Source organism: Hemicordylus capensis, chromosome 6, assembly GCF_027244095.1.
Source record: "Hemicordylus capensis ecotype Gifberg chromosome 6, rHemCap1.1.pri, whole genome shotgun sequence".
Taxonomy (NCBI): domain Eukaryota; kingdom Metazoa; phylum Chordata; class Lepidosauria; order Squamata; family Cordylidae; genus Hemicordylus; species Hemicordylus capensis.
The window spans coordinates 166517816-166533073 of NC_069662.1; the positions used below are offsets into that span (position 1 = coordinate 166517816).

At 44.7% G+C, this 15258-nt stretch overlaps 1 protein-coding gene across 2 annotated transcripts in view; it reads right to left on the reverse strand.

The window, feature by feature from the left end:
- The window catches only part of SNAP47 (synaptosome associated protein 47), a 28101-nt gene that overhangs the window by 11435 nt on the left and 1408 nt on the right, over positions 1-15258 (reverse strand). For both annotated transcript variants that reach the window (XM_053262350.1, XM_053262351.1), the window contains exons 3-4: positions 7439-7988; positions 3668-4155 (exon numbers count right to left, since the gene is read on the reverse strand). In XM_053262350.1, the coding sequence (XP_053118325.1) occupies positions 3668-4155; positions 7439-7941 (991 nt within the window). In that variant the 5' untranslated portion in view covers positions 7942-7988. The remainder of the gene's footprint in view (positions 1-3667; positions 4156-7438; positions 7989-15258) is intronic.

Genomic DNA, 15258 nt, shown 5'->3' on the forward strand with positions numbered 1-15258 from the left:
AGAGAGCCCACGAAGCCACAGTCTGGTGCAGCAGGGAGGCCGACTTTCAACTCTGGAGAGCCAGGATCAAAGCCTTGCTCAGTAGGTGGCCATCAGCAGCCCCCACCCCACCCGCCCCACAGTCTTTATGCATCCGTACTGTGCTACGGGTCCCTTCAGCAAGCTCTGAACTGTTTTATGGTGGCAGCAATGCGGAGATGTTACAAAGCAGCACCGCAGAGCACAGTATTATCGGAGAAAAAAGAAAGCCCATCTTAGCATCCCAACACCTTTAACATGAATCAAATGGGGACAATCCCACAGCATCTCAGCTCACAGGCTCTGCCTCAAGAGCCTTCCAGCTCCACGCCCGAATGCTGCAGGTCTCTGTTGCTTCCCATGTGAAACTGAGAGCTTGACACACCCGAGGGCTTGACACAAAGCGGGGCCATGGTCTATTTCAGCTAACTGTGGCTAGTGTGTATGTCTGGATACATGCCAGCCAAAAAAAACCCCCCATCGTTTATCTCAGGCTGACAAGCCACAACCGGGAGAGGCTCAGACAACATGTGGAACACAGGTTAGATCTTGGTTCCATGAGACATCAACTAGCCTCAGGAAGACACAGGCCCCAACCTCAGCCTGCACGCAAGTCACAATAATTCATGGTTCATAGGAGAACATCAGAATAATAATTGCCTCCTAGAAAGAAATTAAGATCAGTCATGACATCTGAACTGACCAAACATGGTCTATTGTAACTGAACTGAGATATGAAACCCACTTCAAACCCTGGGTTCAGAATGAGGTTTTCTTAAAACACTTGGGGGGTGGGTGGGGGGTGGACATCAATTGATTCAGATGTCACAACTAGTCACAGCTGGAGCTGGATCTCTTCCAATCCACATGCAGACGGGGAGAGGCAGGCGTGCACTCCTCCCAAGGCTAATCCCAGAATCACAACCCCCCCCCCCCCAGTTTTGCATGATGTCTGCATCCATGATTTGGAGTTGGTTTGCAACCCATTGTTAGTGCTAACTGTGAATTCACAACCCACTGATAAATGACAGAACGGTTGCACCTTGCACCAGAGCCTCAGGAGTGAATTTATGACTATATGAAGCAGACTCCTAGCAGATGGGAGACAAAACCAGGCAAGCAGCTCTAAATCCTAGCTCACTTGCTGTGTATCTGGAGGCTCAAACCATGGTTTGGATTCTCGACTATAGTGAGCCAAGCCATGCTTCGCATGATGCCTGAAGCCAGCCACAGGGATTGTAAATACTACCAGATACTGTTCAATACCAAATACTTTGAGATGGCAAGACTTTCGGGGGTGGGTAGATAGCCACCTTCTAAGCTACAGGCCTTCAGCTTGGAGGCTGTGATTCACAACCTGAAGCACCACTGCCAATTTCCTGTTTAATAGATAGGCAAAAGAAAGACTAACATATACTGCAACCCCCCCCCCCCGCCCCAAGAGGGTCCTGTGTTGCAAGGTTGCCGAGAGAAGATGCTCCCAGGACTGGAAAGATTTAAAACTACTGTAGAATATGGATCTCTGTCAAAAGTGACAGCACTTATTATTATTATTATTTACATTTATATTCCTCCAAGGAGCCCAGAGTGGTGTGCTACATACTTGAGTTTCTCTTTCACAACAACCCTGTGAAGTAGGTTAGGCTGAGAGAGAAGTGACTGGCCCAGAGTCACCCAGCTAGTCTTATGAGGCTGAATGGGGATTTGAACTCGGGTCTCCCTGGTCCTAGTCCGGCACTCTAACCACTACACCACGCTGGCTTTACACCTAAACTTGTGGATCTCTCACTGACAGCCAAACAGAACTCGTGAGTACAGTACTATGAACTACCCTTTTAGGTTATTCAAGTAAGAAGTCTGTGCTCACAACCCATGGCTGCCAATCACGGTTTTCGGTTCCAGAACGGTAGGCTAAAATCCATCTGCAATACCCAAAAGCGCATCACCAAGAAGCAACACTCCAATATCCAGTCTTTGGGCTCAGCCATGACTTTATTTCGAGTCTTTCTTTTACTTTGTTCCATGAATCAAAATCAGGCACATGCACCCAAGAGACATTTGCTTGCTTCCTGGAACAAGACGGGGAAGAAGCGACGCTGTCCGAGAAAGCGCGGTGGCCTAGCGCCATCTAGTGGCAGAAGCATTCGTGAAACTGGACACACAGAATGAAAGGACAAGGCAAGTAACTGGAGAAACTTTTGGTGGAGCTGCAGAAGTCAGTGTTTCCACCACCTCCTGTTTTCTTTTACGGATGTTTCCTACTTAAACAGTAAAAACTCCAGTGGGGGCAGGACATCAAACCCTTCAGCTCCCAGGCTCAGAAGTAAAAGCCCCGTGTGGCAAGGAGGAAGGAGTCCAAAACAGGACCACAAAGGCAGTGCTTTATGTAAGTGGCAGTTAAGTCACATCAGGCACTGAGTACCGGTTGGCCTCAATCTAAGGCAGTGCTTAAAAACCAGCAGGCTGTTTTTCCTCCAAGCTGTTACGCTAACATTTTACCACCAGGCGCCTCGGAGTTATTTCCTTGAAAATTAACAAGCTTTTCCAAGCACCGGACCTCAGCAACCGGTCAACAGGAGAACATCTTAATCCCTGCTGGAATCTAATTTTAGCAGGGAGCAGAACAGAACACCGTTTCTTAAGAGGCTGGCTTGTGATTGCATTGTAGGTGTTCATGTGTGCTAGAAGATGACATGCAAAATCTGCATCCTCCCATACAGACCCTCATCTAGACTGGATGCTAAAACATCCAGAGGCTGAGGCAGTGGAACTCCAAGGCAAGCAAATGCCAAGCTGAATTTCACAAAGTAACATGCATAATTTGTACGCATTTGGGGATTTTTACAGAACATTTTTGGCAGGAGCAGTAGAAGAAAGAGAGAGAGAAAACTCGCAGGAAGCGCAGCAGATAGACAGAAGCAGGGGGGAACTAAGGCAGGAAGTTCAAAGGAGAGGCGTCTAGCACAGACAGATATCGTTGACTTCTGACAAATGGAGGTCCACTAACTCCTAACCCAAAGAGGTGAAATGAAGAGTACACCAGAAGTTCACAGGCCTAGAAGAAAGAATACCAGTTGCAATACGGAGACAGAAGGGTGGAGACACAGATTGCGATTTTGCACGCACTTGGGCGGGGTGTATATGTATCTCCATACTGGAAAGCAGAGTCCCCAATTTAGCCAGGCTATTGAACACAACACACTCATCCAGAAAGATTATGACCACAGAACCAAGTTCTCTGTTTCAAGAAGTCCTCAGTGCCCCTGCCCCATCTAGAGTTATAAGCTAACCCTTTTGCCACAGTGAAAAGGTAACTACCAAAAGACAGTTCTTGACAAGGGTAAGCGTTTGACCACTCTAAGTCTAGAAGCCCATAGACCAAATCTCACTGCAGCCACAAACTCATTAGGAAGTCTTAGACAAACTGCCTTATTCGCCCCTAGGGCTGTGGCTGAAATAATACTACAGATCAGCCTCTCAGAACAGCCTTCTGATTACTGAGATAACGTCCACTGAATACTCTAACGTGCATTCTCAATGCCAATTAGCATTGAACCATTCATAAATAAGTGTCCTTTATCAATGTGGTGCAGGGAGTGAGTTCTGATTACTCAGCATGACGAGAGGTAATTTTCGTTCTGCCCTTTACCTGCTTGCCAAATGGAAGTCCCCACTGAGTCTTCCCGCTGAGACTTCCTTGCCCCAACAAACCCCAGAGCATCCTCCATGAACTGTATTTTCTTGCTGAACTGCATCTCCAAGATGGGGATGGTTTCCGGCATCTTTGCCGACAACAGTCGGTAGCTGATGTCTGGCTTCCCGATGAACCTCTGGCGGATGCTGATTTCATACGGCGTGTGAACCTTGACATCATCAACATCCTTCTTGTCAAACCGGTGAAGGAGCTGAGAACTGGAGTCGTTGATCTCCAGACCAGAAGCCAGGAGGGTGAGTTTTCCTGGCTTGACGTTAGAGTCTGTCCTTTCAGTGATAATAACCGGGATGCACATGATGACTCCATCCTTGTTTCCAGAAACTGAAACTGATGGAGCCTCCTTTGGCTTGACCTCTATTGGTCCCTTCAGCTGCTTGCCACCAAATGGCCACCAAGCTGGTGATTCCAGTTCCGACAACAGCCTAACAAGAAAAGAGATGCAGGAGGTTCAGAAGCAGAAAACAAGTATTTTTTCATTCAACACACTGTGGACTCGCCCTGGAAAAGCCAAGCTTCATCTCAGCATCTTAAGAACACAACATGGTCTTGCTGTTATCAGACCAAAGTCTGGCTGAACAGCAGGCAACCAAATGCCTTTGGAAGGCTACAAACAGACACAAAGATACAGCCATCCCCTATTTGTCCTCAGCATGTCGGTGTCAGAGGTTTACTACTTATGAATGTGGAGGCTTCACTTTATCATAAAGGTCCTGGAACACAATCTAACTTAAGGGCATATTCATGATACAGCCACCTCACTGAAGCTAAGCAGGCCTTGGTGTGGAACATAAGAACATAGGCAGCTGCCATATACTGAATCAGAACATAGGTCCATCTAGCTCAGTATTGTCTTAACAGACTGGCAGTGGTTTCTCCAAGCTTGCAGGCAGGAATCTCTCTCAGCCCTATCTTGGAGATGCTGCCAGGGAAGGAACTTGGAACCTTCTGCTCTCCCCAGAGCGGCTCCATCCCCTGAGGGGAATCTCTTCCAGTGCTCCCACTTCTAGTCTCCCATTCGTATGCAACCAGGGTGGACCATGCTTAGCTAAGGGGACAAGTCATGCTTGCTACCAGACCAGCTCTCCTCTCCTGGTTAGCAATAGCACTTAGCAATAGCAATAGCACTTACATTTATATACCGCTCTATAGCCGAAGCTCTCTAAGCGGTTTACAATGATTTTAGCATATTGCCCCCAACATTCTGGGTACTCATTTTACCGACCTCGGAAGGATAGAAGGCTGAATCAACCTTGAGCCCCTGGTCAGGATCGAATTTGTAACCTTCTGGTTACAGGGCGGCTGTTTTACCACTGTACGACCAGGGGCTCCGGTTAGTGCCTGGGTGAGAGACCCATTTATGCCACCTTTTGGAATGGGGCCGTAGCTCAGTGACAGAGCATCTGCTTTGCACGCCGAAAGTCCCCAATTCAATTTCTGGCATCATCTCCAGGTAGGGCTGAGAAAGATCCCTGCCTGAAACCTTGGACAGCCACTGCCAGTCGGGGTAGACAACACTGAACTAGATGGACCAAGGGTCTGACTCAGTAGAAGGCAGCTTCCTATGATCCTGAGCTAATAGCTGTTAAAAGACACCACAAAATGAATGTGTCTACCTCATGTTTAAAGCCATTGACACTAGTGTCCATCAGCACCACTGGTGATAACCTTTTATTTCAACAGCCTATTGCGGACACCTTCACTCTCAGAAACCAGAGTGTTTTTTAATATTCCATGATATCAAAGATACTCAGCCAACAGCTGGAGAGCAGAGGGTCTGTTCACAACAACCCTTGTTGGTCCCTGTTATGTTCATTTTACCAGTGATGAACCAAAGCTAAGACGTTATTTGTCCAGGGCCCAAGTTACATAATATTCTAGCAAAGTTCCCATTTGAAAGTCAGCAAAAGGAGGAAGCTTGCCAAAAAAAGATGAAACCAAGTATTTCTTTCATCTTGAAGAATCTAAATTAATTCATAGCACCACTGTTAAACTCAAATCATAATAGAACTAACTGATCTGAAGCTTGGAGACTGTTCAAGAACACACAGGAAATAAAGGTGCACTCACTGTAAAACATATCTGACTTCCGCTTAACAGAATGTGCCAGCAGTTTCCAGTTTCAAAAGCCAATTAAAAATCTCACTCGGACAGGAGCTTGAAAAAATAAATCTAGCAAGCTACCAAGTCAAACCATAGGGCAGACGAATGCTTCTGCAAACAGAACCCTTGGGCATATTTCTGGAGGGAGCAGCAGAGGAAAGGGAGATCTCTTCTCCCACCTCATGCAAGCAAAACATTGTCCGAATGTAAAAGGAACTGATATGAATGTGCCCATAAAGCAAGGGTTCTCAAGGCTTGGTCCCCAGATATTGCTGGACTTCAACTCCCATCCTCTCAAGGGAGCCTTTGAGAAACTCTGCCATAAAGGAATTGCTTTCGAGGCCATTTGCGAAGTGATACAGTCATTCCAAGCTTCTGTGAAGGAAATGGAATGAAATTTTGTGTTTGTATACACACCTGTTAACATCATACTCCCTGGCCAAAAAGTCACTTCCATATATGTTCTCCCCTGACCTACATACCCTTGGAAAACATATACACACCCTGTGACACCATGGTGAAGTCATTGCCGTAAGAATGCCAGCCGACAACCATTTCAGTGGAGGCAAGCAATTCTTGCATGTGTATGCCATCACCTGTTTCATTCAGGTGACTCTTTGGCCTGTCATGAACGCCCATCCCTCCTTTAGGAACCAGTATAATCCAGCAGAAAGTGCTTTGGATTTGGGAAATCCTGGGTTCAAAACCAAAGAAGAGGGGAAACATTCCCAAAGATTCTGGTCAATTATTAATAAATAGTTTATTCAAAATTGTCTAACACGTTTGGAGTGTAACACAAAAATTGTCTAACACGTTTTGATGATCTTCTTCAGAGGCAACTATAAAAATGTATGAAATGTGTTTATGCACACACACAAGTACGTGTGTGTGTGTGTGTGTGTACAAACACAAAAATATATATGAGCTAAAACTTCAACAATATAAACACATCATTATCCAATGTAAGTTAAAATTGAATATTTTACACATTTTTTGTATAGTTGCCTTTGAAAAAGAGCGTCTGCTTCGCATTCAGAAGATCACAGGTTCAATCCCTGATCGCATATCCAGACAGGGCTGGGAGAGATACTCTGGTCTGAAACCTTGGAGAAGCCTCTGCCGGTCAACATAGACAATACTGAGCTGGAGGAATCAAGGGTCCAACTCAGTTTCTTATGTACCATTCACTGATATTTGTCCTCCAGAAACAGCTATCCAAACCTAATAGCTATGAGATTCTATTGAGCTATCAGACTAAAAATCAATCGCTCACCATAAATTTGCTCAATCCCCTTTAAAAAAAATTTAGGCCAGGGCTGCACAACTTCAGCCCTCCAATTGTTCTTAGACTACAACTCCCATACTCCTCAGCCAATAGTCAGGAATGATGGGAGTTGTAGTCCGACATCTGCAGAAGGGCTGAAGTTGTGGAGCCCTGACCTAAGCCACGGCCATCACCACACCTCATGGCAGCAAAAGCTGTAAGTGGATTGTGTGAAGAATACCACCAGGTCTCCCGCTGAGCTTTGCCATCACCTCCCTGCAGATGTCCACATCCCATTCCAGTTACAATCATGGCAAAATCAGCCCCGCGTGTTGCTGTACCTGTCTGCAACATCCATCTCTGACTCAATCTTGTTCAGTCCCTTCATGATGTTATCGAACTGTTCACCCTGGTGCTCCAGCACCTTTGCAGTGTCTTCCAAGCGTTTCTGAGATCCTGCCAGCAAGCCTGTGAGCTCCTTCCCCTTGGATGTCTGGGTAGAAGAACAGGCCTGAGATCCAGCCCCATCAGAGGCAAACAGCTGCTCCCTCCAAAAGTGTTCCAGGATGTTGAAGACCACATTGCGGTTCGGCTGAAGAGAACTGAACCAGTGCTTGGTGTTCTCCTTCTCCAGAATAGTGAGGGAACTGAAGATGAAGTTGGAGGACTCCTTCTTGATCTCGCTGATGCTTGTAAGAGGGAAGCTGGCCAGGAGCTCCCCAGATTTGTCAGCTGTGAATCTGACGGAAACGGGCGTCAGTGAGAGCTTGCCGGAAATCCATCGTCTCTCCGCGGTAAGGTAGTAGGAGCAGGGCCACGTGTGGATACGGATGTCCTCATTCATCACCTCCTTGCTTGGTTTCTTAAGGCCAACAGAACTTTGAAGCAAGCCTTTGAAACAAGGAGCAAATCATGCAGTCAACAATTAGCAACTATTTTAAAGAAACCTTTGGAAGTTGTTACGCATGGTTTTTAAGCACAACCTTTTCTAAGCTCAAATTGAGACTTTTACTGTGTTTCCCTTGCTCTCATGCAGTTTTAATCAGAAGATATTAGGAGTCAGTCGTAATATATAAAATATGTAAGCATTTGTTACATAGGCTTAAAAAGATTCTTAAGAAGAAGGGTTGTCTTTCCCCAGCCTCCCAGAAAGGCGAATGTCTTTCACAAGCTAAATTTAACAGTCTTTGACAAGGTGACACAATTCTGACTTCCTAACTTCAAAACCTCGAGCTCCCCACGCTTAGCTCATAAAGTCACAGCAATCTCAAAGCTTAATATCTTTACGATCAGATATACGATCTTGACCAGAGATCGCTATCTGATGGCTTGAATTCCTGGAGAGAGCTTTTGACCAATCAGCTGCACGCACAGGATCTCTTTGTTGCCATGGTGGGCTGAGAGGCAACTTCTGAGAAGACCCTCAACCATTTACACTCCAAATTCCAAAGGGGAGTGAGCGCTTTGGGCAATTGTGAGCCTCGCCCTGGTTTCATCCATCTTGGGTAATTTGGGGCCCTGCAGAAAGGGATTGAGGGGAAACAACCTTCTTACCCTAAAAGGTTCTCTTGGATTTCTTAACAATTCCTCCTTGCACCCTGCTTCTAGCCGCACACTCCCTTCAGGTGCACAAGTCATGTTAGCTAATGGTGGTCACACTCTCAGCTTCATAAAATGTCAACCATCTCTGACCATAAACAGATCGTTTCAGCTCACAGAGAGTTGTGTGTCAAACAAGGCTAACTTGGAATCGTTTTCATAGCAACACCAAGTTGCTATAAACAGGTCATTTCAGTTCATCATCCATACAATTTGCAAAAAGCCCCCACAAATTCAAAACCATATCACAGCAAAGTATACTAATTATACCAACCATATCCCTGGGGAACAAGCTCCTCATGGATGTAAGGGGACTGTCTTCCTTGGAGGCCTTCAGGAGAGCCTTAAAGACCCATCTCTTCAGCCTGGCTTTTAATACTATCTAGTTTTAACCTTAATTTTAATGATAGTTAATCTGGTTTAATTGTTTCTTGATTTTAATTGTTTTATTCTGTGTTTTTGATTTTAATGTAAACCTCCCTGAGCTACTTCTGGAAGGGCAGTATATAAATTGAATGAATAAATATAAATAAATAAAAATTGCTTTATAACCAGCTTTTGTCCCCAAAACAATGCTAGGAAATTAGTCTCTATCACCTCTGTTTTATGAACCAGGGAACACTTTGTACATCACTGCACTCCAATGTGGAGTTAAGACTATACTTGTTAAATATTGCCAGGTGTCTAATCACACATTACAGAACTTAGTGATCTAAGTTGAATTGGTGAATTGTTTTAGTCACAAACTCTCCCACAGGGATGCAACAACAACAACAAAAATTGAACTGCAGACTTCATCAGCATGAACATATGCTCACTACAGCACACACAGAGAGAGAGATTATCCCTATACTCATGATTCGTTCTACCATGTATACATGTAAATAAGGACTATTTTAGAGTTTTTGGAAGCTGGAAGGGCTGTTTGAACACAAACCGGCTTGTTAAGCAGGAAAGAGTCTAGACAGTCTAGACCCAGGAAGGAAATCAGGCAGTGCCATCACCCCGGTTTCTGCCAAGTTATAAGCAGATATGTGTGTGAAGGGTAGTTCCTAGGATCTTGAATGGGTGTCTAGGATCCCAAAACAGGGCCGTCACCTAAGATGGCTTTACAGATGGCCACCTTTTGGAGGAAAGAAGATAGAGGGATCAGGAGAGAGAGAAGGATGAAGACTGTCAAAGAAAGAGGAAGAAAAGGGAAAGGAGAAATGGTCTAGAAAGACAAGATACAATTAGTGCAGACTAAGACAGAAAAATTAATTGCATCCCATCTTGCAGATGAGAGTTAAAAGTGGTAGTACAGGCAAGGGACAAGGGAGTAGCTGAAAAGTTCTAACTTAAATATAATGGGACTGAGCTTGTACATGGGCTGGAAACTTTTCAGTCACCTCTTGTCATATAAGTCTTTTCCATTCCTTCTTATTACTACTTCTAACAGGTTTTTAACATGGTTTTTATATCGCCAAATGACTAATTAATAACCGTATTCATTTATTCATAATATAAGAGCACAGAAGAAGCACTTCCTTTTATCTGACCTGAATCTACTGGGAATCAATTTCACTGGGCTACTTTGGCGCAGCAGGGAAGTAACTTGCCTAGGGACCAACGCGTTGCTGGTTCGAATCCCCGCTGGTATGTTTCCCAGACTAGGTTTCCCAGACCATGGGACACACCTATATCGGGCAGCAGCGATATAGGGAGATGCTGAAAGGCATAATCTCATACTGCGTGGGAGGAGGCAATCGTAAACCCCTCCTGGATTCTACCAAAGACAGCCACAGGGTGCTGTGGTCACCAGGAGTCGAAGCCAACCCAATGGAACAACTTTACCTTTACTTATACTATCAGTCTCTCTCTTTCCACTATGGTAAGCATTTTCCCAATGGTCTGTATTATCCCTCTCACCACACAAAACTTGAATTTGCAATAAATCTTTGTGGGTCTGTAAATGCAAATTAAAACTCTAATTGCAACTTGATAACAATTTCCCAAGAAACCTCAAGGTTCTTGTCTCTGCTTGCAGAATGTCCTTGTTAAATATGTCCAATATTTAACACTGAATAATTGTGCTGTGAAACTTTATAAGCCCTTTTAAATCTATTATAAGCCCTTTGACGAATCATCACAAAAGGCTGTGATTTACATGCTGTACTGGCTGAAGACCCACATGCCATGTATGTTCCACACATTCCTAAGTTAATTTCATTTATTTAGCAATTGCAATAGCAATTTAGCTATTATGGGTAACCTGAGCTGACAACAGGAGTTAATCATATGCATTTTAATTGGCTAAATCTACATATTTGCAAATGAACAAGGCAATGAATCTGACAAAAGCCGATAAAAGCAGATTGATGATGTTGGTTGGCAAATGTTGCAGTAGGCAACAGCTCAGAAAAAAATTCTGCCCTGCAGGAGAGGAGGCTGCTGCCTGCCTCTAGGGCTGACACATGAAACAGCTGGCTGCCAATTATCTGACCAGAGTCCAATATTCCATGAAAGCACGATATGCTGTTGCTTGAAGGACTGGCCTGCTGCCTACTTGGCACGGTTGCCTTTGAAGACTGGCTTTTGTTTTTAATACGGCTACTTTGTCTGTTTCTGCTTTTTGTTGTTCAATTTTGTAACTGTGGGCTGCCTCTTTATGTTCCAGGATCAAAGCCAAAGACAATTACTGCTCAGTGACTCATTCACATTGACAGACACCTTATCTAACATTGCTAACAATTATAAAAGTTCCTTATAATTTTAGGCTACTTTGTTCTAGAAATCAGCATTTTAATGTAAAGGATTCACATTCTGCCTTGTGACTGAATGGTTTTCAAGGTGGACCATTCCACAATGGATTGCAATAAACTAATTTTTTAAACAAACAAAAAGCTTTTTACACACACACAACCCTTATGGCAGGGAAGGGCAGAAGTATCAAATCTGTTGATGATTAAAGTATTTTAGCTGTTGTTCTAATACATACTTACATACATAAATACTTGACTGGTCAATTGACCAAATGGGGAAAGCAAGGGAAGAACTACAGTTCCCAGATGTCCCTGGGCACTTTCCCAACATCCTGTTTGTGTCTTCTTGGTGAACCCCTCACACCTTCCTCATGACCTTTGTCTGCAGAGAAAACAACCCACCCACCCCCAGCATGGGAACCTGCAGATACTGTGTGCAACTGGCCGCACAGGGAGCACCCACCTCCGCATGGCAGACACCAGGGCTTGGGCACGTATTTGTCAGAATCAGGGATTCTGGGACACACAGGCCGAACACATATAACGCCACATAAGTTCTTTAGCACCACTTCCAGTTCTTGACTCTCGCTTTTTAAAATTTTATTGGTTTTTACAATATCTTAACAATCCCATTACATCTAATTAAGTAAATATTGACTTCCCGCTCACCAATCTGTGCAATTCATTAACTATACAAATCAACCATTGCTATAATAATTCAAAGTTCTTGACTCTCCAGTAGAGTCACTTCACATATTCAGCTACTGACCATCAAAAGCCCATGTGATGTAAACTCACGTGTGAACTAGGTCCAAGACGCATAAAACCAGAAACACTGCCATTTTGTCCTCTACAAACAGCATCCATTTATATTTTCCAGATGTTTCTCAATTTACCTTCTCTGTCTGTAGCTTCAGGCTCTTCAAATAACCTGCCTGAGGTTGCCATCTTTGAAATTTTCACAAAGTTACGGATTGAGGCCTCTCTTGATTTGATAGTAAATTTTAAAAAGGCTCACTCTCTGTCAACACACTAGATACCAAAGAAATGCAGAACATGCAGCACAACCTCCCTCACACAAATCTAAAAATAAATAAAATCTATTTTATTGCAAAACAGATACATGCTAGCCTGTCCATAACAAAAGAAAGCCAACACTCACAGGAAACTACTGGACTTTATGTACTCTTGGATCACATGATTTACGACACACCTGTGAGCCACGCAGTTACTATTCTATTAGTAATTTTCTCATCACAGAACTTAGGATGTTATAATTATTGAGGAGTCACATGCTGAACAATCCACTATATTCATGACCAAGTTACGAAACTGCATCTTACACCAGAAGAGAAGCCCCAATCACCCTCTCCCCACATACAGGAGAAGGCCACTGAGACTGCACCCAGCACACAACTTAAAAAAGGAAAGACGCACCAAAATAGAAAGACAGAATTCTCCCCCACTGCCACCCACTGCATTTGCATGTTTCCCAGGACACCGGATGAGAGGGATGTTTCATGTCTGGCATTCATTTTAACTCTATTTACCTAAAGGCACTTCATATTTTCATCTCACTCACTCCAAACTGAACCCCAAAGGGAAACTAGCAAAGAAGCTATATCAACAGCATCTCAGTATTTTGGTACTTTATTGGTTCCTTCCTTCTACCAAATGCAATAAAACTCCAGATGATATACCAATATGAGTAACAGTGACCAAACAGCATGCATAGATCTGGAAAAAGCTGTTCCTGGTGGGAGAGAGGGAGCAGCAGCAAGAGGAGAAACATATAACCCTAGAGCAGTTGAAGGCAGAGGACACAAGGCTCCCACCATCAGCCTGCTGGGTCTACCAGCTATCTGGTCCTTCCCATTTTGGGCTCCTTCAAGGTCCACCAATAGACTCAGACTCTTTTGGGTATACCAAGATTTCCTGAAGCCATGCAAGTTGCCCATTTTTATTACATTTTTTAAAAGGCGGCGAGTCCCTTGGGAACAGGACTATTAACATTTATGGGGAAATGCTGTAGGCCACTCTGAGCCAATGGAATAGAGCAGGATATAAATAAATGGGCTATCAAGTGGAGGACATATATGTGCAAGCAACATGTAGCTTGGACCCAACTCCCACCCTGCCCCAGATTCTCTAAGCACCAATTGCCTTTATTTTTAACCTCTGCAAGGACACTGCTCCTTGAATGCCAGAGTACCAGCTATGTTAGTCTGCTGTGGCAAAAACACACAGTAGTCCTGGAGCTATTGTGACATGAGCTTCTGTAAGCAAGGCTCTGCATCATCAGATGCATCACAGAAACCACTTATGAAGCACATACCACAAGGAGTTTGTCAGCTTTTGAGCTGCCACAGGGCACTTCGTTGTGGCAACCAGAATGGACAACTAAGAGCCAGCTTGTTCCAGGGCAATTAGGAAGAAACTTCTTCACAAACAGTTCAGTACTGGAACTATCACTAAAGTGGCTTGCCATTCACACACCTATGGTAGTTTTAGTCATTGCTGGAAGTTCAACCATAGATCCAAAAATGCCAAGAGAGCCACTGTTTAAATGGCAAAGAGGGACAGTCCCAAATTCAGATCCCAGAAAAGCAGTGGTGGGCTATCCTTTGCTAGAGGTTTTCGAAGAGACACTCAGCTACCATCTGTCAGGGATGCTGTAGCAGCTGCCTGCCCTGGACGAGGCTTGGTCTAGAAGACCTTCAAGAAGACACTTCCAGTTCTAAAATTCTACAATAAGCCCTGCCCATCAGAAAAGGGTGGCTACAGCTTAAGACAGGACTGCAGAACTTCAACCTTCCTGCAGATGTTGAACTACAACTCCCACAAACCCTTATTGGCCACTGTGGTGGGGGATGATGGGAGTTGTCAAAAAACAGCTGGAGGGCCAGTTGTACAGCCATGACAAGTCTAATCCTCTTGATACTCACTCTCACTCTCTCTCTCTCTCTCTCTCACACACACACACACACACACACACACACACACACACACACAAAGAATGGGACTGTCAATGCCTGTCAGTCATGACAGCTACGTGGGCCCTCCAGATGCCTGTTAACAACCTTCAGCCAGAGAACAACAGCAAGGAGAAGGCTGTTGACCCCATGCCCATGTCCCATGCTTTCAAAAGCTGGCCAATGTAAGGGGAAAGAAAGCTGGACCAGATGAGCCTTTGAGCTGATCCTTCAGGCCTCTCCTTATAGAAGAACATAAGAAGCTGCCAGATATTGAGTCAGACCATTGGTCTGTCTAAGTATTGTCTATCCAGACTGGCAGCAGCTTCTCCAAGGTTGCAGGCAGGAATCTCTCTCAGCCCTATCTTGGAGATGCTGCCAGGGAGGGAACTTGGAACCTTCTAATGCTCTTCCCAGAGCAGCTCCATCCCTTAAAGGGAATCTCTCCCAGTGCTCACACATCAAGTCTACAATTCATATGCAACCAGGGTGGACCCTGCTTAGCTAAGGGGGCAAGTCATGCTTGCTGCCACAAGACCAGCTTTCCTCTCCTGGACCCTTGGTCCATCTAGCTCAGTATTGTCTACACGGACTGGCAGCAGCTTCTCCAAGGTTGCAGGCAGGAGTCTCGCTCAGCCCTATCTTGGAGATGCTGCCAGGGAGGGAACTTGGAACCTTCTAATGCTCTTCCCAGAGCAGCTCCATCCCTTAAAGGGAATCTCTCCCAGTGCTCACACATCAAGTCTACAATTCATATGCAACCAGGGTGGACCCTGCTTAGCTAAGGGGGCAAGTCATGCTTGCTGCCACAAGACCAGCTTTCCTCTCCTGGACCCTTGGTCCATCTAG